Below are 22,912 nucleotides of genomic sequence, written 5' to 3' on the forward strand. Positions count from 1 at the left end.
AACCCACTGCCTTGGCACAGGGGCAGCAGCCTGTTAGCCTAATTCCAGTAAGGATTTAAAAACCACAAACACCCCTTGTTGTTGACCACAACTGTAGGTTTAGTATGCCAGAAGTTACTGTTGAGATGTGTTATTTCCAAAAGACTATTGCAAGATCTGGACAGACTTGATAAAAACCAGCACAGCACAGCCCCTCCTTTCCAGTTCCTCCTGGCCAGGTACACCGTGCACCTCCCGCCCGTGGGCACAAGGGCTCCCTGTCAGGTCCCAGAGGACCCCAAGGAAATACTTTCCTCAGGCTGTGCTGGATGCAAGGGGACATGGAGTCGCTTGCAAGTGAATAGTCAGACTCTTACATTTTTAACCTTCCCCTTCTCCTGTATTTCCAAATGCCCCAGTCCTGGTGGGAGCTCAGGGAGCCCGGGGGCCCCTGCTCAGACCCGGCTCTGGCTGCAGGTGGTGCACAGGAGGCTGGCCTTGGCCAGGGCAAAGGGTTTGCCCGTCAGCAGCGTCTCGCACTCCAGGCAGGCAAAGTGCTTGTTGTGCCAGGCCAGCCCTTCCACCTGCTGGTAGTCCTCCGAGAAGATGATCTACGGGACAGACAGACAGACAACGGCTTATTTCCACCACCTCACCAAGCTGGAGCGTGACAGGAGCAGGAAGAACCCACCCCATCCTCCCACCAATCCCATCAGCCGTGGAGGTCAGAGATGGGTACATACAATCATCACAGGATGGTCTGGGTTGGAAAGGACCTGTCAAGGTCACCTTGTCCCAACCCCCTGCCCTGGGCACGGACACCTTCCACTAGCCCAGGTTGCCCCGAAGCCCTGATGGAGTCTGGCACGGGCAGGAGCAGAGGGCCACTGGGTGGTTCCCCCTCAGCACTAGTGGGATCAGAGAGTCTCCAGCTGGTCCCCACCCAGGCACAGGGGGATCACAGGGGCTCTGTCACTCCCTGCCCTGGCACAGGGAGATCACAGGGGCTCTGGTCACTCCCTGCCCTGGCACAGGGAGATCACAGGGGCTCTGTCACTCCCTGCCCTGGCACAGGGGGATCACAGGGGCTCTGTCACTCCCTGGCCGGGCACAGGGGGATCACAGGGGCTCTGGTCACTCCCCACCCCGGCACAGGGGGATCACAGGGGCTCTGTCACTCCCCACCCAGGCACAGGGGGATCACAGGGGCTCTGGTCACTCCCCACCCTGGCACAGGGGGATCACAGGGGCTCTGTCACTCCCCACCCAGGCACAGGGGGATCACAGGGGCTCTGTCACTCCCTGCCCTGGCACAGGGGGATCACTGGGGCTCTGTCACTCCCTGCCCTGGCACAGGGGGATCACAGGGGCTCTGTCACTCCCCACCCTGGCACAGGGGGATCACAGGGGCTCTGTCACTCCCTGCCCTGGCACAGGGGGATCACTGGGGCTCTGTCACTCCCTGCCCTGGCACAGGGGGATCACAGGGGCTCTGTCACTCCCCACCCTGGCACAGGGGGATCACAGGGGCTCTGGTCACTCCCTGGCCGGGCACAGGGGGATCCCAGGGGCTCTGGTCACTCCCTGCCCTGGCATAGGGGGATCACAGGGGCTCTGTCACTCCCCACCCTGGCACAGGGGGATCCTGGGTCCTGGCCGGTCCCTACCTCATCGCAGCCGGCGCAGCGGGGCCGGAGGCTCTCGCAGTAGTGGCGCCCACACCAGGCGGCCCCGCTCTTCCAGAAGTAGATGAGGTCCACGAGGGGCTCGGCGCAGCGGCAGCACACGAAGCAGGCCGGGTGCCACTGCCGGGAGTAGCCGGCGCGGTCGGCATAGACCACGGGGCAGTCCCCGGGCACAGGCTGCTGGCAGGTGTCACAGCGCTGCGGGAGAGGGACAGTGGTCAGCGGGGTGGCACAGGGGGTGGCACAGCAAGGCAGCGCTTGAGCCCCCCCACCGGAGCCCCGAGCACTGCACCCAAGGGGAAGGCTCCTTGGGACCTCGGTCCGTGGGCACAGAGGGAGACAGCAGTCTTCTGAGTAGCTCATTAGATGACTAACAGTTCCTGAGCTGCAGGAGACTGTGAGGGATGGGGCAGGGATAGAAAAGGGACAATTCCCACCACTGCCAGCCCCTTGCCCTGGCTCACATGGGGTGCTGGGACACTGCTCTTTGCACTGACCAAGTTTCCTTCCCCTCCTCTCTCCTGCTACACAGCGGAGGCCACGGGACATCTGCACCCCCCAGGTGGTTTTCTCTGCTTGGTCACTGATCTTTCCAGCACCCCACACGGTCACCATCGCCTCCTCCCTCCCTCAGCTGGGTTAGCAGTGCCTGCCCCACCGTCCTTGGCACAGTTCCACCTCGCTGATGGGCACTGCCCGTTTTCCCAGGAAATCCAGGCTGACAGTGCTGGAGGAGACAGAATGTTTCCTGGCTTGGCTGTTCTGTGCAGCTGAAAGGGGATACGTGTGCTGACACTGCTCCTTCCACCACGGAGGGCTTCAGACACGTTTCCAAGCACTCCCAGCCCCACGTCAGTGACAGGGGAAACTGGGCACAGAGCAGGAACTGTGGCATTTCTGGTCTGGCTGAACAAGCACAGGACGGAGCAGCTGGCAGAGCCCTCGTGGACAGAACGGGCACAGGGCACTGAGGAGTTCTGCACCCCTCACACCGGACTGAGGCCCTTTCCCTACGCCCCCAACACCCCCTGAGGCACCGGATCTGGGGTCAGCCCCAGAGGCAGACCCTGCAGCTGCCTCTGCTCTGTCAGCCCCAAGAAGCCACAGACACAGCAGCCCAGCCCCGCTTATCTTGCAGGATCTAAAGCAAGAACAAACACAGCAGTTTCCAACCCCGAGCTCAAGTTTCTTGCCAACAAGAACTGTTAAAAAACCAACTTATTTTGCCGTTTCTTTCTATGGAAATTATTCACAGGGCTTTTCCCAAGCATTGTATAACCTCCATATCCTGCTATTTACATACTACAAAGAAGTGATTCTTCAAATTTCAGGTGGGATTACAGCTTGGTGCTCCTTTTACATCTCCAACATGCAGGCAGCAGAATGAGGACTTTATTAGCTGATTATCAGAGGTGTTGGCCAAAGAAGTGTCCTGTTCTCTTCAGCTTTCCCATCCTGCTCATCCCCAGCTCCTGTTCTGCGGTGCCAGCTGTCAGGGAAGGAGCTCCCAGACACCACCAGCACTCTGAGCACTCCCTGCATTGCTGGCCTCAAGCTTTTGGGAACAATGACTAATTTGGATCAATTGCCTCAGGATTGGATTTGATTCCAGGGCAGTGACTTGTACCACCAGAGGAGTTCCCAGTTCTGTGGGGTAAGGATTCTGTGCTCTGAGGAGAACACTCATCTGTGGGACAGCCTTGCAACAGGGGTGTGAGGAGGATGAGGTCTGTGCTCAGCAGGGCCAGTGGCCCCAGTCCTTCCCGGGTCTGCCATGGCCTGGGCTGTCCCAGTGGATCTGGCACTGCTGGGAAAGCTGTTCCATTTTTCAGCTGGTGCCTTGAGAGAAATGATGCTTCAAACTAAGGAGAATAACATCACAGTTATGTATTTGTTTATTTGAAAGGACAAACTCGCAGTTTAAGTAAACCCTCATTGCTAGGATGACTTATTGATATGTTTAAAGGAAACCTTCCTTTTTTGGCTATTTTTTATCTTAAAATTCAGTGTTTTGTTGCAATAGTGAAAATCTTTTACTGTGTCACTAGATTCAAAGTCAGAAGTACGTTAAGAGACCATGGCAGAGGGGAGACATTACCCAATATGGACTGAAAATGAAAACTGCTCTTTACATGTACAACCTCAGTGCAGGAATGGCAGGAAAGAATCTCCTCTTAAAAACACTTGGACACCATTTGCTTTTTCAGCTTTAAATCCTCTGCTGCAAGTCACCCTCACAAGGACCAGGACAAGGTATTTCCACTCACCATATTTTATGATAAGCATCTGTTCAGCAGCCACTCCAGACAGCGCTGGGGGAATATAAATCTAAAAGGGTGTTGAGGAATCTCAGCCATTTTTCTGTGGAAATGTAATTGTATGCCCAGGGACCCAGGGCAGCTGTTTACATTTCCACAGAGTGATTACAGCCCTGGGAACACTATCTCCATGTCCACAGCCCTGTGTTAAATGGACAGAGCTCCACCTCCTGTCATTTGTGGTCTTTCTGGATAAGAAGCCCATCTGGAAATACTGACTTGCATCACAGAATGGTAAAGGTGGAAAACACCTCCAAGATCATTAAGTTCAGCTTTCAACTAATACCACCACACACACTACCCATATCATCCAGGGACACGTCATGCCCAACCTTCCAGAGCTGCCAAGAACCCAGAGCTCAAACCACTTCCCACAGTGAGAATTCCCTGACCTTGGTGGCTCAGCAAGGCCTCTGCTGCAGAGAAAGGGAACTGAAGAAGAGGAGAACAACCCCTCATCAGCCCTGCCAGATGGGCCCCTGTTCTCAGCAGGGCTGGCTGGAGCAGAGGGTCCCCCCAGGCTCTCAGTGCTGCTCCAAAGCATCATGATGTGACTGAGCACCTGCAGCAGGCATGGAGAATCCCCTGGGAGCAGGATGGGGACCAGGCACAGACCACCCTGCCTGGGAGGATTTTTTGCCCCTAAAGTTGAGACCAAATCTATTCCCAGTGGCTCCCTGAGTCCCATCCCATCCCATCCCATCCCATCCCATCCCATCCCATCCCATCCCATCCCATCCCATCCCATCCCATCCCATCCCATCCCATCCCATCCCATCCCATCCCATCCCATCCCATCCCATCCCATCCCATCCCATCCCATCCCATCCCATCCCTCACTCACGTAGTGCCCGTCCGTGGCCGCGCTCTCCAGGGCCCCGTTGGGCGGCTCGGGGGCTCTGCCGGGGTCGCTGCTCTTGTCCTGGGGCTTCTCCTCCTCCTTCCCGCCGCCGCCCTGGCCCGGCAGCGCCACCTCGCCGACCCCCAGTGCCTCGGCCTTGTACCTCCTCACGAACTCCTCCATCAGCTGGTGCTCGCCCTCGGCGAGGCCGCGGCACTGGGCCGGGTCCTGGTCGTGCAGCGGGAGCTGCCGCGCCAGCCGCCGCCGCCGATGCACGGCCCCGTCCGTGCCCGCCACCGGCTGCAGCTCCTTGGGCACCAGCTCCATGTACTGCATGGCCTGCACGGAGACAGCTGCTCACCGAGCTGCCGGGGCACGGGGGCAGGCTGGGCAGGGAAATGCTCCCCTCGGGGCACGGAGCAGCAGCAGCAAACGCGCCCTTCCCTCTCTTTGAACCCACAGTGCGCACAGTGAAAGACTGAACTGGCTTAGATGCCAGTGGCAGCCAGGCTGTTATAAATTGTCTCACCCTCAGAAAACAGACTGGGTGTTTTCATGGGGCTTTAGATTACTTTTTGGTTTTTTTTTTAAACAAACCCCAGTCTGCCCAGGAAAGCGGAGCAGCACAGACAGACCTGCTTGGCACAGAAATACCAGCACACCCTCCCTCGCTGGCACTACCATGACACTTGCCCATGAAATTTGATAACACAGCTGCTGAAAAGACTAAAAATCCATAAACATCCAAACCCATGAGCAGCTCTCAATTGCCTTGTGCTGGGACAGGGAGACCTGCAGGGAGTGAGCAAAGGCCACACTGAGCACCCCAGAGCCCTGTGGGGCTGAGTGCAGAGCAGTTCACAGTGAAAAATCATCCTTTATCAATTAATGAAATCATCACAATACAGGAAAAATCCAGGTAGCATTTGGGTCTGTGACACCAACAGCCACCAATTCCACCTGACTGCTGATTTCACAGCACAGGGAAGGTGTTTGGTTACTGATGTCCCGTGACACAAAAAGGAAATGCCCCGAAACTGCCCCAAATGAAATCTCTGACTTAACTGGCCACTACCTCAAGAGCAGAGTAAACCCCTCCCAGTCTCAGGCTGGGTTAGTGCCTGTGGGCCACAGGGGCTGCAGTTCACTTCTCCTGGCTGGGATAAGGGAAGGGAGTTTCCCCCTCGGCATTTCCCTATTGTAGTGTGAGGAGTGACAGGGCGGCCAGTTGGCTCCCTGCCACTCCCTGTTAGAGCAGCATCCAGCTGCATTAGATTTGCTTCTTACTGGCTCAGCACTTGAAAACTCCATCCTAAAAAACCTAACACAGACATTTAACTCTTTGTGCCACTTTGGCTGGTTCAGGCTGGCTTTTCAACACAGAAGTGCTTGCACAGCACTGACCTCTTCAGCATTTCAGGAAAAACTTCCAAGTCACTTCCACCTTGGCCACTCTGAGCCAGAGAGCAGCGCTGCTGGGAGGAATTCCTGACAGGAAATTTGGAACAGCAGCAGATAATGATTCAATGGAAGCAGGGCTTCTTCCCCACGTCTCGGGGTGCAGGCTAAAATCACTGCACACTGGGATATCAGACATCAACACTGGCTACACTGTGCCCCTGTGCAAAGGCGGGGCTCATGTCCTGTTTCCTGGGAAGGCTCTTGCCCTGTGGGAGAAGGTGGTGCTTGGGCACAGCTGCTTGGAGAACTGTGGGATGCTGGGGCAGTGATCTGGTGCACAAATGGCTTTCACAGACCTGAGGAATCCTAAGAGGAAGGACAGGAGAAAGAGATAAGAATTCCCTGGCTGCTCCTCCCAGGCTCACACAGGCACTGCCCCACCAATGGACAGGAAACAACTGAACTGATGCTGTGTGACCAGGACAGCAGCAGCTCCAGCAGAGAACTCCCTAATCCACTGATGTGCCAGGACTAATGAACACTTACACCAGAGCAAGGGGCCAGAACCTGGAGCCTCCCGGTCGGCTCCACCCCAGATCTCCACTCCCAATACAAAGTGTCTGTGCTGAGAGAGGAAAGCAAAGCCTCAAGGCTTTTTGAAAGGCTTCTTTAAAGCCTGCTCAGGGACAGGTTTCAGTATCTGCCCAGACATGTAGTGGGATTTCACTCCCTGACCAAGGCAATGATTAAAGTTGTAATTGCAGATGTCATAAAAATGTGTCCAGAGAAAAGATTAGGGGGGAAAAAATCAAACCTGACACCAAAAACTGCTGTGAAGAATAAGAAAAAGTGGCTACACCTGCTGCTATCACTTTCTGTTATGGCCAACGCTTTGCTATGTTGCCTGAGTGCAGGTAATTTGGAGGAAGAGCATTTTAGTTTTCACTGCTCACTACTGGATCTTGGGGCTATTTTATGAGCTGTTCTTTTCACTCTCCCCAAGGACCCGAGTATCTGCTTCATGACTTCTGCAGGCACGGCTTAACGAGAACATGCTCTGAACTTCCTGCTGTTATCGACCATCCACCTCAGCAAAACAAGCCCAAGAGCCATCCCAAGCTCCCAGCCTGCCTTCAGGAGGAAGCCACTGGAGCGAGGCAGTTGTGCACTAACAGCTTTTGGCCCAAATCCCTTTGAAACTATCCTGAGAGTGGCTGGCATCCAACACTTCTCCTCAAAGTTGATCTGCAAGCCAGAATTTATCAAGGTTGTCTCCAAAGCTCCTGCTTGTTGTTTACTTGAACCAAGATATATTCCAGCCTGTCCAGGCACTATAAAGAGATCAAAAACTTTCATAAAGTTTTTGAACCTCCCCCATCAGACCCTCAGCAGCTCCCCATTCCCCCTGGGCCTGCCACGGCAAAGGCTGCTCACAAACATTCCTGCTGGGCCAGCTCCACTGAGCCAGGGCAGGGAGGGGAAGGGAAGGGCCTCGATAAAACATGCCCAGCACACAGGTCACCCCTCACCCTGAACAAGGCCCTCAGGGCAACTGGCTTTTAAGCCGAATTAGCCACTCTGGCTCTGGGGGTTGTGGCTGCACTTTCACATCTGTATCCCAAATTCTTCTTTAAAAAGGTCTGGTTGCATTTTCAGCAGCTTTCAGCTATTTGTATCACCAGCTTGCAGCTCTTTGTTTCGTTTGAGGAGCAGCAGCTCTTCACTGCCCACTCCTGACAGTGGAATACAGAACGGTTTTTATACCACAGCACAGTGAAAAGCTAAATGCATTCCCACAAGAAACGCTCTGCTGGCTCACACTTCCACATGCAGAAAACCACTTCCACCCCTTCCCACACAGCTGGTCCAGATGGAAACCAGGCATGGGAGGGAGGTGGAGCTGGGCTGGGGGCTTGGCGTTGGATCCAGCCCTCAGAATGGGACCACACTCCCTAGCTCGCCTTTTTACCCTGAGCTCTCTCTATAACATAGTTTTTCTTTGGACCAGATTATGCTTAAAATGTAAGGAAAAAAATCCCAGCTCCAGAACTCGATGTGAGAGTGGTTCTGCTGGCAGCAGCACTGGGCAGAGCTCCTGCCCACGCAGACTAGAGCTGCAGGCAGGAGCTCTCAGGCACAGAGCTCAGCTCTCGGCCAGGCTCGCATGCCCGGGCACAAGGAGCCCTCCCACTCCTGCTCCTGGGGGCAGGAAGCTCCTCAAGGCTGCTGGAACAGGTATGGGCTGCTGTTCTTCATCAAAGGGAGGGTGAGGGACCCCGGGAATGGGGCCTCTGAGCCCACTCTCCAGGGAAGGACTCCTCCAGCAGCACAGGGATGCTCTCTGAGAGCAGGAGAGGAGAAGTTGTGAGGCACAACCACCCAAACCCCTTCCTGCTCCTCTGCTTGCCCAGCCCAGACACCCCAGAAGGCCTGGAGGAGTCATGCTCACGTCCAGCCTGGGGCTTTGGAGCAGGCATGGGCTGCACAGGGCTAGAGGACAGCAGGGATGGGATCTCTCCTCAGCCATGCTTTTACTGCAGATGAGCTTTACCAAAGGAGTGAGCTTTCTAGTTGTAAAATCCATTAAGACTTCTCCTAGAAATGTAAACAAACCTATAAAACCCAAAGGCATTCCATCCCCCTCTCCTACCTACTCTGCTTATTTACAGCTCTCCAAAACACGGAGTGCTCTTACATTTCTGCTCTCTGAGGCAAACATGGTTTACTGCTTTTCCCTGATAACTTTATTCCAGAGCAGGGTTCTGTGCCCGAGCAAGCGACCCCAGCCCGCCCTGGATCCCCTTACCAGCTTCTGGGTGAGCCCCGGGGGAGCCCACTCGTAGGTGATGGTGTCGAAGGTGGGGTCCTTGCCCGAGATGTTGGGGTTGGTGACGATCATGCGGTTCCTCTTGTAGATGCGGACGCCGTCGCCGCCCTTGAGCCGCGCCGTGAGCGTGGAGTACTTGGAGCCGGAGAGCAGGCGGCCGATCTTGCGGTCATCGTCCAGCTCCGAGCTCAGGCTGTGCTCCTCCTGGCTGCACTTGCACGACTTGCAGATCTTCCTGCGCCCCCCAAGAGAGCACCCCCGGCTGTGAGCAGGGCCAGGGGTTCCACAAGGGTCCCTCAGCCCCAGCTGGGTCCCTCAGCCCCACGGCTGAGCCTCTCCCAAGGGTCAAACACAGCCTGGGCTCATGGCACGGACAAAGGGCTCAGGATGGAATGGGCTGGGCTGGAAGGGACCTCAAATCCCCCCCAGTGCCACCCCTGCCATGGCAGGGACACCTCCCACTGTCCCAGGCTGCTCCAGCCCCAATGTCCAACCTGGCCTTGGGCACTGCAGGGATCCAGGGGCAGCCACAGCTGCTCTGGGCACCCTGTGCCAGGGCTACCCACCCTCCCAGGGAACAATTTCCCCCCATTATCCTATCCATCCCTTCCCTCTGTCAGTGGGAAGCCATTCCCCCTTGTCCTGGCAGAATCTGCTGCCTGCCACCCACGGGGAGCTGCTGCTTCCCCTGAGCTCTGGAAAGCCCTTCAAGCATCACTAGATTGCAGATTAGTCTCCTCACTAGATTCCAACAGACCAGCACCAGCCTTGCCTATTATGAGTCTTTACATGCCATTAAAAAAGTGACTGCTGGAAGGAACTGGTGCTTAATTGACTGTAATTTGAATGATAATAGGTACAAATCACACAGACAAGTGTCTAAGGACACTCTGGTGGCCAGCACTGCCATCAAACACTAACAGCAAAAGGGACAAAGTAACTCTGACACAACCCCGAGGATTCCAGCAGGATCTTGGAGTAAGAATGAGTCCAACCAGCCTTTAATGGAGTCAATAAAAAAAAGGTTGTGCTTCCACCAAATGAGTGCTTTAAAGTTTGGATTTGACACAGCTGAGGTATCACAAGTGGGAGCTGAAGGCATCCAAGGCACTCCAGCTGCAGCAGCACAGCTGGACCACGGCCTCCCTGCACCACCACCATGGGCCCAGTGGCCCTGGGAGCTGCCCAGGAGCAGAGAGGAGCCCAGTGTCTGTGAGGTAGCTCAGAGGGCACTAATTCTCTTTTAATCAGTGACATCTGGATGTCTGCATCCCATTTTGAAGCCCCTCTGTTGTCCTGCTGGGGCAGGGAGCAGCCCCTGCCCTGAGCTGGGCACTGTCCTGCTCTGTTCCCACCACCTGCTGCTATCAGCGGCCATTTACCCGGATTTGTGTTTTTAAGAGGAAAAACTGTAAATAAAGTATCAAATAACGAGCTGTTGTGTCACTAAGCACATTTCAGTCAGGATGCAGGACAGGACCAAGGTTACCTCCAGGAGTGTGGCTCGAAGCCCGTGCACAGCCCTCTGCAGCGCAAACACGGCACACCTCTTCCCAGCTGAGGCTGGCTCCCCGACATCTGGAAAAGAGCAGGACACACAGCTGCAAAGGCTCTGTCCTCAGAGGCTGCCTGAGACAGCACTGAGAGCACATATTGTCCTTCAGACAGTGATTTCTTCAGCCATACCTTGTGTCCCATGAAGCCTCAAATCTCCCAAACACCATTTGACCACGTCCATGCTACACGTTTATTTGAGGATGCTTGGGATGAAGGTTTTCCCTTCAAAGTGAGGGAAGAGGGAGGGGCTGGCACAGCAAACTCAGGGAACATGCCCACACACTGGACCGCCACCTTCACCTCATCCACAGAGACCTCAGGTCTCATTTAAAGGTAATTTTGATCCAGTTTATACAGTTCAGGTACTGCACATGGATCTGTACAGGTCAGAAGGTCAGGCAGGAGACATGGAGGTGCATTGCCATAATGTGATGCTAAACTTGCTTTACTGCACCTTGGTCCTCCTTGGTCTTTCTCCAAATGTCTCTTGGGAATGTGGCACATTTCCAGGCCTCTGGCACTGGGCTTTAGGGGTGGTTTCCATAGTGAACAGGAAATACAGGGGGGAAATGCTCTGGGGAGGAGAGGTGCTGGTGGAGTGACATGGGGGGCTGTGATTGTGCTGCAGGTTTTGCTGCTCACTGAAAGATGTAAGTCACCCATCCATGGGTGTTCACTGCTGCAGAGACATCCTAACAACCTCCCAACAGGAGAAAAATCAGCAAAAACCCACACCAGGAGCCCGTAATGTTGGAAAACAAACCTATTTCCTGCCTGTGCCATGAATTTATCAAACATGGCTTTTTGAACGTGAGGAACGCAGCAGGGTACGGCGGGAGACAAAAACAAAGAGCTGCAGGAGGCACCAGGGCAAGGTGACACCACCAGACACTGAATTTATCTCAGCCTGGATGTTTATTCAGGAGCTGTCAGGCTCCTGCCTGAAAGACATGCTTGTTCCCTGTAAAAATGAGCTGAAGGGAAACAAGGACAGTTCCAAGCCCAGCAGGAGCAATGGCAGCACCACGGGAATGCCACCCCAGCTCAGCAGATCCGACCCTGTGCAGTCAGAGATCAGAGCACACGGCTTCACCCACCCTGCAGCAAACCCCAGCAAACCCCAGCACCTTCAGGCCCCAGGAAGCAGTGCCAAGTGCCAGGGTGGGGCAGGTTTCTGACCACTCTGGGCATCACAGTTTGCATTTCCCCTTAGGGCTTGTGACACACACAGGTCTCACAACTCCCGGCCCTTTTGGGGCTGTTGATCAGGCTTTGTAAAAGGTCTTTAATCTCTCTCAGGACATGAGCTTGCCCTCGGAACTGGCCCTTCAGCTGTGCACACACAGCGAGAGCCTGTCTGACTGGCAGAGTACCTGACCTGGAGGGGCCCACGGGCTCCTCCTCACCCGCTCCCTGCCCAGGAGAGGCTCCGGGCTCAGAGCTGGCACAGCCGTGCAGGTGCCCAGTGCTGGTACCTGCCCGTGCGGCCTGGCTCCATCCCTGCACCTCTCTGCATTGTCACAGTCCTTCAGACAAGATCATGCACTATTTAAATCACCCTTTGGCACCTCGGAAGAGGCTGTCCTTGCCCAAACCTGTTTTCAAAGGGAGGGATCAACAGCAGTGCAAGAACTGGGCCAAAAGAACAGATGCTGCTCCTCAGCCCCACGGGGACCTTGGGCTGAGCCAGGCTGTGTCCAGCAGCTCCAGGCTCTGAGTCTCTGCTCAGAGACAAACCCAGTGAAGATGCTGGCAGCCCCTCTTCCTCCTGCTCCCTCCTGCTTCCACCTGTCCCACTTCCAGCACCAGGCTCCCCAAAGCCCCTGCATGGACACATGTAGTCCCTGGGGCACCCTGAGCTCCCATCTGATGTTCAAACTCATTCTGCAGCTTTCAGGAGGAAAAGGTTATTTGATGGCACTCAGGGAAGATATTTCTTACTTGGAAAACATGATGTTGCTAACAAGTACAAAGTTTTTATAAACAGATGTTCTAGAAATGATCAGTTGTTTGTCTGCCAGTTTTAAGGTAGATGACAAGCCTTTGCATGCCTCTTTTTCTTGCCCAGAACTATTAAGTCTCCACACAAGGCTGCTCATCGTGGAGAAACCAAACCCAAGGGGTAGGAAATGGTCTGTTTCAGCTCCCTTTGCCCCAGGACTGCTGTTTCATTTCTGCCTCACCTGGAATTTTCATCTCAATTTTCACCTGCAGTTTGTCCCAATATTTTGAAGCCAATGAAAAGACCTCTCACCCCCAGAGTTCATAAAAACACACCTTAGAAATTGCCTTAACATGCCCAAACACTCCCCTCTGCTTTTAATATCCAAACGGAGGATGTTTTTGATTCTTCAGCCATGTGCCAGCTGTCCAGGACAGATAAAGACTGAGGATTCCCACAGACCACTCACAACCCTGCCAGTTCTGAACCACATGCCAGGCACCCACTGACTGCTGGGGTTTAGCTGACTCTGATCTCAGTGAGTCAAACAGGAGCTGAGTATCAGCAAGAGACTGCAAGTGGTGGTTTATCTAGAATACAAACATCTGGATTAAATAAACTCATTTGGAAAAGGTTCATTCACACGAGGAAAGGCACAGGGAGAAGTGTGGTCAGCAGCACAGGAGCCTCCCCAGACAAGCTGACACTTGGGAGTCCATGGAAGTGTCAGGCCAGGAGCCCGCAGCCCCAGAGGGTGCCCAGCAAGCTCACACCCCTCTGGGCCAGATCTCCTCGAGGCTCTGAGAGGCCAGGCAGGCTCAGTTTGGAGGACAGTGTTGTTTCTCACTCCTTCAGAAGTAGAGGGAGATCTGAGCCACCCTCGCTCCCATCCCTGTGCAGGGGCCAAACACAACAGGCGGCAGGGCCCGGTCACTGCCCGGGCATGGAGCTTCTCCTCACGCTCTGCTACAGCTCCTCACATCGGCATAAAAGGAGATTTCTTTTAAAAAATTATGCAAGACACTGCAAAAACCCCAAACCCGGTGAGATAATGTGAAACAAATGCTCTGACTGTCCCAGGCTCCACCTATGCCCATCCGAGAACTGCAGCTGAACTTTGGCATCACCTTAAGATAAAGAGTTTGGAGACATTTGTAATGCTTTTAAAAAGTGCCAAAAACCCAAAACCAGGCCTGTGTCAACAAACTGGTTGAAGAAAAGCAAATCCTGCTCACCAGGACTAGATAGACACTCCTTGTGAGATTTCTGTTTTGGCTTTCTGTGCCTCACAGCATTCTTGCTGCTAGAAGAGAGAAAGCAAGTCAAGGCAGAGGAAATTCTTGGGTAGTGAAATGATAGGAAATCGAGGCTGTTCTACCCACAAAAACATTGCTGAACAGTGTCAGGAACACACCAGTAATGCCATGGTTTGCTGTTACACGGCCAATGGCAGGGCCACTGTTCGCTGAGCAGCTGGAAAATAGAGAGCCTGGAGAGACAAGTGACAAGAAGAGAACCCAAACACGGCTCCAGCTGGGGTTAGAGCTCGAGGACTCCTCTGGAAAGGTGCACTGAACTTCCCTGGCAGGTCTGGTGAGATGAGTCCTGGCCAGGAGCTCTGAGCAGGTGAGGCTCCAGCTCCACAGCCTGCACTGTTTGCAGCTCAGCTGAGACCCCAGAAGGGTCTTTGTTCTGTCATCTTCTGGCCAGCCCAGCACCTTGGCCAAGGACTCTTTGCCAAAGGCTCCACTGAAACCAGTTTGAAGTTGGGTTTGGTGCCAGGGACTGTCCTCAGGGGCAGCAGAACCTGCCTGAAATCATGTTCAGAGTTTCAGTAAGCTTGGCCAGTGTGGTGGTTAATCCAGGAGCATGGAGGACTCAGCTCACACCCCTGCACACATCACATCCCATCCCAGCTCAGCTGTCCCCCCACGGGCAGCACGGCACGGGGCAGGACCCGGCTCTCCCTGAGTGCTGTGCTGTGCCAGCAGAGCTCGAGTGTCACCGGGCAGATCCACGGCAGGGTGAAGGTGTCCCACAACAGTTATCCCTCCTGGCACTGCTGCCTGGGTCACCTGTGCCTCTCCAGCCCCCAAAAGGGCTTTGGGAACACAGTGCCACCGCCACAGGCCCAGAAGGGACTGGCAAAGGGGCCCTCCTGCTCCCACAGAGGCTTCTGGATCCCAAAAGCATTTATTGCACAACACCCTATTTGGAGGCTGAAAATGGTGCTGGAGACACGTAACTACCTCAAGTATGTTTTCCCCTCCTTTTTAGGGAGGGAAGAGGAAAAGCTGGTTTCCAAAAAGTTACTCCAAGTTCACAGCAGCCCTTCAGAGCCGTGGTCCTCGTTTCACCTCTCCCTGCAGCCAGTGCTCCCCAGTGGCCACGGCAGGCTCCATCCAAACCCTTCCCTCGGCACAGACACCCTGCCCTAAATCACTGCAGTGACAGGAGACAGCTCCAGGGAGGCTGAGGGACCTCGAGAACCCTCTGGAGGGGTTCCTCCAGCTGCAGTGAGTTTTGAAGATTTACAGCTAACTCTGCAATAGACCCGTGAACAAAGGAGCAGGGAAAAGCCACAGTATTCACATGGGTGGGACCAGTCTGCTCAGCACAATTACTGAGGGATAGAGATGGATAGCACATCATTTGTTGTCATTATTGACTATAACAGAGCTAAGCTTGCATAACAACAGTGGGCTAGCTCAAAATTCTTTAAGGATTTGGGGCTAGCTCTAACTTCTTTATGGATTTCCAATAACTGGAGAGTGCAAGGGTTTGCATCCAACAAAAGAGGTGTCTGTGCCAGCCAGGGGGATGCTGCATGCTCCAGTTCACATATTGGGCATTTTGCTAAATTCTTCCTTTTCTGCTGATGACCAGCAAACAGAATGGTTTGGGTTGCAAGGGACCTTAAAGTTCAACATCCTCCTTGACTGCACCTAACATCTGGTGAGGTCCAGCTGTGCTCAGTAACCAACTCCCAGTCCTGGACAGAACAGCCCCAAATGTCCCCTGAACCTCCTGCAGGAGGGCTCAACCTGGGTGGGACACTGGGGGTTGTTCTCGATTTCAGGAGAGGCTCCTTGACAGCAACTGCAAGGAGAATAAATCTGAGCAAGGCAAGCAACTGCCCCTAGAAGTGCATTAACAATAAACTCACCCACTACTGTAGTTCTGAGAACAGCAAAGGGATGTTTTGATTTGTTTTCTTCTCATTTTCATAGAAAACATCCATTGTAATCATGACCTGCAAGAAATTTGCTTCCCTGCCAGATTCCAAGCAAGTGTTATCCCAATTACCACACTCACAGGAAAAAAATTCCCTCATAAAAGGCTGTCTTTCATCTCAGATTCTCTCTATTGCATTTATTCAGGGCATCAATGGATGGGTTGATATTATCTGGAACACTGGAAGCACTTTTTGTATTAAACTTTGCAGACTAAGAAGTTCACTGCCTTTTATTTCAGCAACATAAAGACCGAGTAAAGGCACTGATACTGGAGGTAACTATTTCAATGGAGCTGCCAGATCCCAACCTACAGGATGACAGAGCTCCAACAACCAGGGCCTCTGCAAATATCTCCCTTTCCAAGAGCACATAGCTGGCAGCATTCCTTTCTTCACTAACAATGTGTGAATTAATGATAAGAGAAGGGCAAATGCTGAAAAATCAGATTTTTTCACAAGCCAGACAGTGCTTCAGATACTTGGACTTAATTATAAACCCAAACCAAGACGTGAGGAAGTGTCTGGAATGGGAAGAACTGCCCCCAAACTTAATTAAACAGCAGATGTGCAGAGTTCAGAGCACTCAGGCAAGGGTCTCAGGGTGATCTCCAGTTACCTGCACAGAACTAGCTGTGTCCTTCCCATCTGCCACATGAGGAGAAGGTTCTGGATGCCCAGGGGAGTGGGGGGCCCTCAGAACACTGACAGGATGCACCGATGGAGCTGCTTCCATCAGGTTTGCACATAACGACTGGTTTAGGTTAAATGTCTGCTCAGCAGCAGGAGAAGGATCTCTACAGTCGAGGACACAGGAGGAAGCTGAGGGTGGGCACGAGGGCAGGGCCATCCCTGTCCCTCACCCTGTCCCTCACTGCAGCCTCTCTGCATCAGCCCCAGGCACAACAACCCCAGCCAAGCTGGAACACAGAGTGAGGCGCTTCTGAGCAAGGCACAGGAAGGGCTTCAGAAGGAGCACGTGAACCAGCCCAAGTGAATCTTGTGGCTGGTGATGCCCTGAACCCCAGGCAGAAGCTGAGGGACTGTGCCACCCCAAATACTGGCAAGACACAGGCAACCATCATGATGCATTGGAGAGAGTTTACTCTCCTGTGTTCATCTGATGTAACCAAGCAATGGAGTCAGTGGTGGGAGCATGTGAGATGGTAAAAGTGTGGGGAATAAGGCTGGTACCAGCATTAGGAAACTCCAGTTCTCCAAAAATTGCAAATAGTTGCCTGGAAATATTCCCCTTTCTCTGAGCCTCATCTCTAAATGGAACAGTAGCTCCAAGATGGGACATCTGAGTACTGCCTTTCCTGGATGCAATACAGTATTTCCTTCTTCAAAAAAAAGGAGAAAAACCCCAGCCTAAACAAATACTCCAGACACTGCCTCTCTGCAGGACCAGAGGGATTTTGTAATTTGTAAATTGCATTTTATTGGACTCAGTTTAGTTCTGAGTCCAAATCCCAAAATAAGGTCTTTAACCCTCATGCTGCTTTATGATTCCATGTCTATAAATACTTGCCCAGAGCAGGTTTCTCCATTAAGATCCACATCTGCTTCCCAGTGGCAGCTGCTTGCTGCCCTGGGCTCCGGCACAAGGACACTGCTCTGCCAGCAGGGACTCAGTCCCATGAGCACAAAGCAGCTTTCAGGGCAGCCACAGCCACCTCCCCGGCCAGCAGCCAAGTGTGACCTGTCCCCAGCCCTGGGAGCCAGCTCCTGATCCCCAGGGGTGGCTCTGCAGATGTACCAGCTCCATAATGAGCCTGAGCTTCTGCTAGAGGTGACTACAACCAGAAATGATGAGCATGAGAACTCTGCAAGGGACAGACAACTCCCAGGGGTGTAACTGTTCACAGTTTTGTGCTCCAAGCCCACAGAGCCAAGATGAAGCTGGTTTTTTCACAGCCCTGACTTTACACAGCAAAGCAGCAGCACCTTCCAGGGACTCAGGCATGGCCTCCACAGCCCCTCACTCAGCATCCTCCTCACCCCCCACCCAAGCTGCTCACAGAGCTCTGGGACAGCACAGAGGCTTCTCAGAGGTGTCCCACAGAAAATCTCTGTCCCTCGGGAGCTGAGCATCCCTCCCAGCAAGCCAGGCACCTGCCAGGCTGTGGGGACAGCTCGGGGCTCAGCCCAGGCACCCCGCACACGGCACCCAGGTTATGAAAACGTGCACCACAACGCTGACTTTCCAGCTGGGATGGCAAGTTCTTATAAGCGCCAAGGTTTTGGACTTTACCAATGCAAGCTCCCAACCAGCGCTTCCACGCACATCTGCAGATACTGCAGAGGGCTCTTACAGCATCTGGGTACTTTGCTGATGAAGAGGGAGCTCCTGCCTCTCCCTGAGGCACCAAGACCCCCACACCATACCCTGGAGCCCATTTTTCCCTGCAACAGCAGCACTTCTCTGCTGTCCTGCAGATGCTTTGGATGTTTGCAAGTCCCATGCTGAAGAACCAAAGAAAGAAAAAGTTAAAGAACTAAAATTTGTATTAACTGAGTAAACTTTACCTTGGCTTTGAGGGGTGCTTTTAGCTCCGTGGGTTATTTTGCTCTGACAAGAAGGGACAGAGTTTAGTGAGAACAGTACACAAGCCCCAGAGCCTGCCCAGCCAGCTGGGCCTGCTCCAGCGCTCGCACCGTGCCAGCCATCGCCTTCTCCCTGCTTTGAGCTTTAACTCTCCACTCAGAATTTAATCTAAACAAGCCCTGTGCCAAACAGAATGCTGTCCCACTCATGCTGCTTTAATTTCCTCAGAAAGAATCCCAGAGTACGCTAGGCAAGACATCAACAATAATTAAACCCAACAGTGATTGAAAATCAAAATTTCAGGGCCTTGCAACAAGCTCTAATGAGTTCCAGACTTGCCTTCCCAGACTTGCTCAGACTGGCTGTGTGACACTGCCAAGCTAAATTAAAATTTGACAGTATTCCACACCATGCCCAGAAAAAGTGCCCGTCTTAGGATTCAGGAAATTAAACAGCCGTCTACTGCAGAGACACCCATTTATGTTTGGACGTAGATTATTCAGACACTGATACAGGGTCTGCATTATTCCTTTTCCTTGTTTTCATTATGTCATTTCATATCCCTTTTGAAGTACGAATTAGCTGGGACATCCTTTTCCATCCTGCAGGGTTCAGGTGAGAGGAGACGGGCAGCAGAACCGTGCAGAGCCTGGGCCTCCCCCTGCCCACACAGGGGCTTCACCCAGCCCTGCCCACGAGGGAGGGTCCCCCAGCAGAACCGCACCTTCCCCTGCAGAGTCTGTGCTACTGCTCAGACTGAAGTGACATCAAAGGTGACACCTTGTCCTTTGCCTTCCCCCAATGGGAGCTGAGCACCCAGCCACACATTTTGGGAAGTCTGGTGGTATCTGCATTCCCAGGCCTTTTTGGGGTGCATTGTGAGCCTGCTGACACCCCTGTGAGCCCTCCCTGCTGCATCCCCTGCAGATGATGCTTGAGAAGCTCCTGGGAGATGGCTCCAGTGCAGAAACAGCTTCCCCAGGGCTTATCCCACAGCAGGGATTTGCTCAGCCCTCCTTGCTGCCCAAACCCAGCCCTGCTCTTGCACTCCCCCCTGAGGGACCCCAGCCCGGGCTGCTGGCAGGAGCGTGGCCCACTCAGAGCCCCCTTCCCCAGACAAGGCAGGAACTCAGCTGCTGTGGCAGACCCAGCCTGACCACAGCCCAGCAGCCAGCACACTGAAAAAAGCTCAGTTTTCACTCCTGGGGGATCCATCCCCACTCAGTGTCTGGCAAGAGCTTCCCGAGGGCTCCAGCTGGCACCCAAAGGTGCCCTCCCCATGGACATGCCTGAGGTATCAGCAGCATGGCCCTGCTGGGAGAGGACACATTGCTCTGAGTCTCTGGGGATGACACCCAGCAGTGCCTCCAGCAGACCCTACCAAGCCCTGACCACCTCCTGCAGGGACAGGGCCACCCTGCAGTGCCACCCTGGGGTGCCTGCCCTTGTCAGCAAGCACTGACAGTGTCCCGTGGTGGGGACAGCAGGGCCAGCAGATAGGGAAGGAAGGAAGGAAGGGAGGGAAGGAAGAATCCTGAATCCCTCAGTCCCTGCTCACAGCACGGTGTATTTCAGGGAGAGGATGCTGAGGAGCACAGCACAGCCCAGTCACCCAGACAGCAGCTCCTGCTGCCAAACACCAACCTCTGCCCGGCTACCCTGCAGGAACAGCCAGTTTCCAGTAAAACCTGTAAACAGCTTTCCTTGGGATCCAGCAGTGGCTCGGTTCAGACCTCACGGGACAGAAGGTGCCAGACCCCGACAACAGCCAGGCTGACCTTCCCATCCTGCCAGGCAGGATGGGCCCCCGAGGCCAGCCCTGGTACGAAAGAAAGGGCACGGCAGAGGGAACTCACAGGGCAGGGTGTGAGGTGCCCCAGGGCGGTCCCAGGGCACACACTGGGCACTGCCCAGGGAGATGGGATCACACCAGGCTGACAGGGGCGCTGAACTCATCCCCGAGCCACGCGGTGACAAGGGTGCCGAGAGGAAGGTCACGAGAGCAGCTGCTGCCATTCCACACGCTTTTATGTGGCAGCCAGGACCCCTTCCACACAGCTCAGTGCCCTGCCAGGAGGGCCTGGCGGCTCACAGGGCACTGCGGGAAGAGCCCGGATTTCTTGGAGTACGCACTTCCTAGAGGGTCTGGAAGGGAACAAGCGACTCCCTCACTCTCAGGAGTGCAGCTCAGCACAGCTGTGCCGTACACCAGTTAATGCAGACAATAAACAAAGTTGCTTTGCCAGCAGAAGCTGAGTGGAGTGCTTTTTGCACTGAAATAAGCACAAAGGCAGGCACAGCGCTGGGCACGGCAGCCCCGGAGCGGCTCTGCACTGCACGGCTCAGGTGCCCATGGAAGGGCAGCAAGGAGGGAAGAACTTGAGGGATGGGGTCTGTCCCACCCCGCTCTGCCCGGCCGCCGCTACCGGGCGCGCTGCGAGGGCAGCAAAATCCGGAGATGAGGGATATTGAGGAAAAAAGAAATCCCCGGCGTTTCTCAGCCGTGCGGTGCCCGGTGCGCACCCGCCCCTCCCGGGCGCCTCCGGACAAGGGCATCGCTCCCGGTGTCCGCCGGGCTGTCCCGAGATGGGGACCGCGATCGCTCCCGGTGTCCGCCGGGCTGTCCCGGGATGGGAACCGCGATCGCTCCCGGTGTCCGCCGGGCTGTGCCAAGACGGGGATCGGGATCGCTCCCGGTGTCGCCCGAGCTGTCCCGGGACGGGGATCGGGGTCACTGTGTGCCGCGGGCTGTGCCGCCGTGCCCCCCGGGCGGGCCGTGCCCCTCGAGCCGTGCCCCCCATGCCCTGCCCCTCGGCCGTGCCCCTCGGCGCTCACCTCCGTCCGCTCCGCCGCTCCCGCGCCGCCGCCGCTCGCGCTGCCCCAGCGCCGCCTTTCATTGGCGCGCGCGGCGGCCGCGCGCCGCTCTCAGCCAATCCGGCACCGCCCCGGAACTTTCCTGGCCAATGGCGAGCCGGGGAACGCGGGCGTGGGCGCGTGCCCGCGGCGGGAATGGGGAGACAAGGACAGGAATGGGGACAGGGATGGGGACAGGGATGGGGACAGGGATGGGGACAGGGAAAAGCGGGACAGGGATGGGGATGGGACAGGGATGGGACAGGGACAGGGACGGGGATGGGGATGGGACAGGGACAGGGACAGGGACAGGGACAGGGACAGGGACAGGGACAGGGACAGGGACAGGGACAGGGACAGGGACAGGGACGGGGGGAATGACCTCAGAGAGGGCAGGGGGAGATGGGACACTGGGCAGGAATCATTCCCTGTCAGGGTGGGGAGTTCCTGGCACAGGGTGCCGGGAGCAGCTGGGGCTGCCTGGATCCCTGGAAGGACAGGGCTTGGAATAACCTGGAATAGTGGAAGGTGTCCCTGCGCAAGCCAGGGAGGATGGAACTGAGCAAAGGTCATTCTTTTCAATAATCAAACCATCCTGGGATTCCATGCTAGCACAGCACAGTCTCTGGGGCTTAAAGGGGGAAAAGAAGCACGGTATTTGTAAGAGTTCCTGCCCCAAAGCAGCAGTGCAGAGAGGGGTGTGGAGGGGAGGGCTGGGGCTGATGATTGGGGGTACCCCAGCACTGGGCAGCCCCTGGCCCGTGGGGCGAGCTGGCTGCCTGCTGTGGCTGGCCTGGACTGTCCTGCAGTCCCTCTGTCCCACTGCTCCGCCATCCTCCCACCCCGGGCTCTGACACCAGGACAGGGAAATGGATTTCTGAATCAGGCTGGAATGTGCTGGGGCAGTTTATCACAGCAGACAGACACGGAATGTTTTTAGCAGAAGAAACTGTCCGAAACCGTGTTTCTCTTTTTATTTGAATGGATGTTGAGCACTGAATGACAATCTATTGCCTTTTGTATTCTGGTTTTAGTTTGGTTTTTTTTTTACATGGATCTGTGAGGTCTTTACTGCTTTAGCAAACATTCCTGCCTGCTCCAACAAACATTCCTGCCTGCTCCTGCTGAGGCCAAGAGGTCCAGCACAAAGCCCCTTTGTGCAGGTGAGGGAGGGAGGGCTCCACATGCTCCCAGCTCACGCCCCTGGTTCCACATTTCCCACTGATCCCAGCCATTCTCCCTTCATTGTGCCCGAGTCCAGGAAAAACCCTGAAATAACAAACTAGGATCCAGCTGCCCATTATGATCTGTGATCTAGGAGCACAGACCCAGCTCAGAGCCGAACTGGCTCCTTAGAGCTGCAATCTGAAAAAAAACCCCTTCCTAAACTCTTGTTGATTTAATGTCTCCCTTGTTGGTACTTTTTTTTTCCTGAAATTTTTCCAGCATTCCTGCAGAGAGGGGTAACAGGGAAACAGATATCCCAGGGTCATATGGACCTGGATATGCTTTTCCAAATGAAGGAACAGAATTTACAGCAGCCCTGTGGAAAGGGACATGAGTGAGCAGCAGCGAGAGCCGGTCCCGCAGCGGGAGGAGGCGGGAGGGCAGCACGGACCCCGTGTCCCATCCCCGGCACGGTGTGTGCTGCTGCCAGGAGAAGGGACAGCGTTTCAGTGTCACCTGGGCCCTGCAGGGATGGCCGGCTCGGTGAATTCCCCTCCCGAGC

General features: G+C 54.8%; 1 protein-coding gene across 1 annotated transcript; it reads right to left on the minus strand.

The window, feature by feature from the left end:
• Positions 1–75: 75 nt before the first annotated feature.
• Positions 76–21,234, minus strand: LMCD1 (LIM and cysteine rich domains 1). Its single transcript, XM_063411480.1, has 6 exons — positions 21,166–21,234; positions 10,541–10,629; positions 9,031–9,286; positions 4,827–5,162; positions 1,647–1,862; positions 76–590 (listed from the first exon to the last, which is right to left on the minus strand). Exons 2-6 carry the CDS (start codon positions 10,627–10,629, stop codon positions 435–437), a joined length of 1,053 nt encoding a protein of 350 aa, XP_063267550.1. The 5' UTR covers positions 21,166–21,234; the 3' UTR covers positions 76–434.
• Positions 21,235–22,912: the final 1,678 nt, after the last annotated feature.

The sequence above is a fragment of the Prinia subflava genome, chromosome 14 (assembly GCF_021018805.1).
Source record: "Prinia subflava isolate CZ2003 ecotype Zambia chromosome 14, Cam_Psub_1.2, whole genome shotgun sequence".
NCBI classification, from domain to species: domain Eukaryota; kingdom Metazoa; phylum Chordata; class Aves; order Passeriformes; family Cisticolidae; genus Prinia; species Prinia subflava.

Coding starts and splice junctions, on each gene's coding strand:
- LMCD1 (XM_063411480.1), bottom strand. CDS start 10,629: ATGTCGGGGAGCCAGCCTCAGCTGGGAAGAGGTGTGCCGTGTTTGCGC. Junction 9,287..10,540: donor TTCGAGCCACACTCCTGGAG/GTAACCTTGGTC, acceptor TGGGGGGCGCAG/GAAGATCTGCAAGTCGTGCA. Junction 591..1,646: donor GCTGCGCCGGCTGCGATGAG/GTAGGGACCGGC, acceptor TCTGTCCCGTAG/ATCATCTTCTCGGAGGACTA.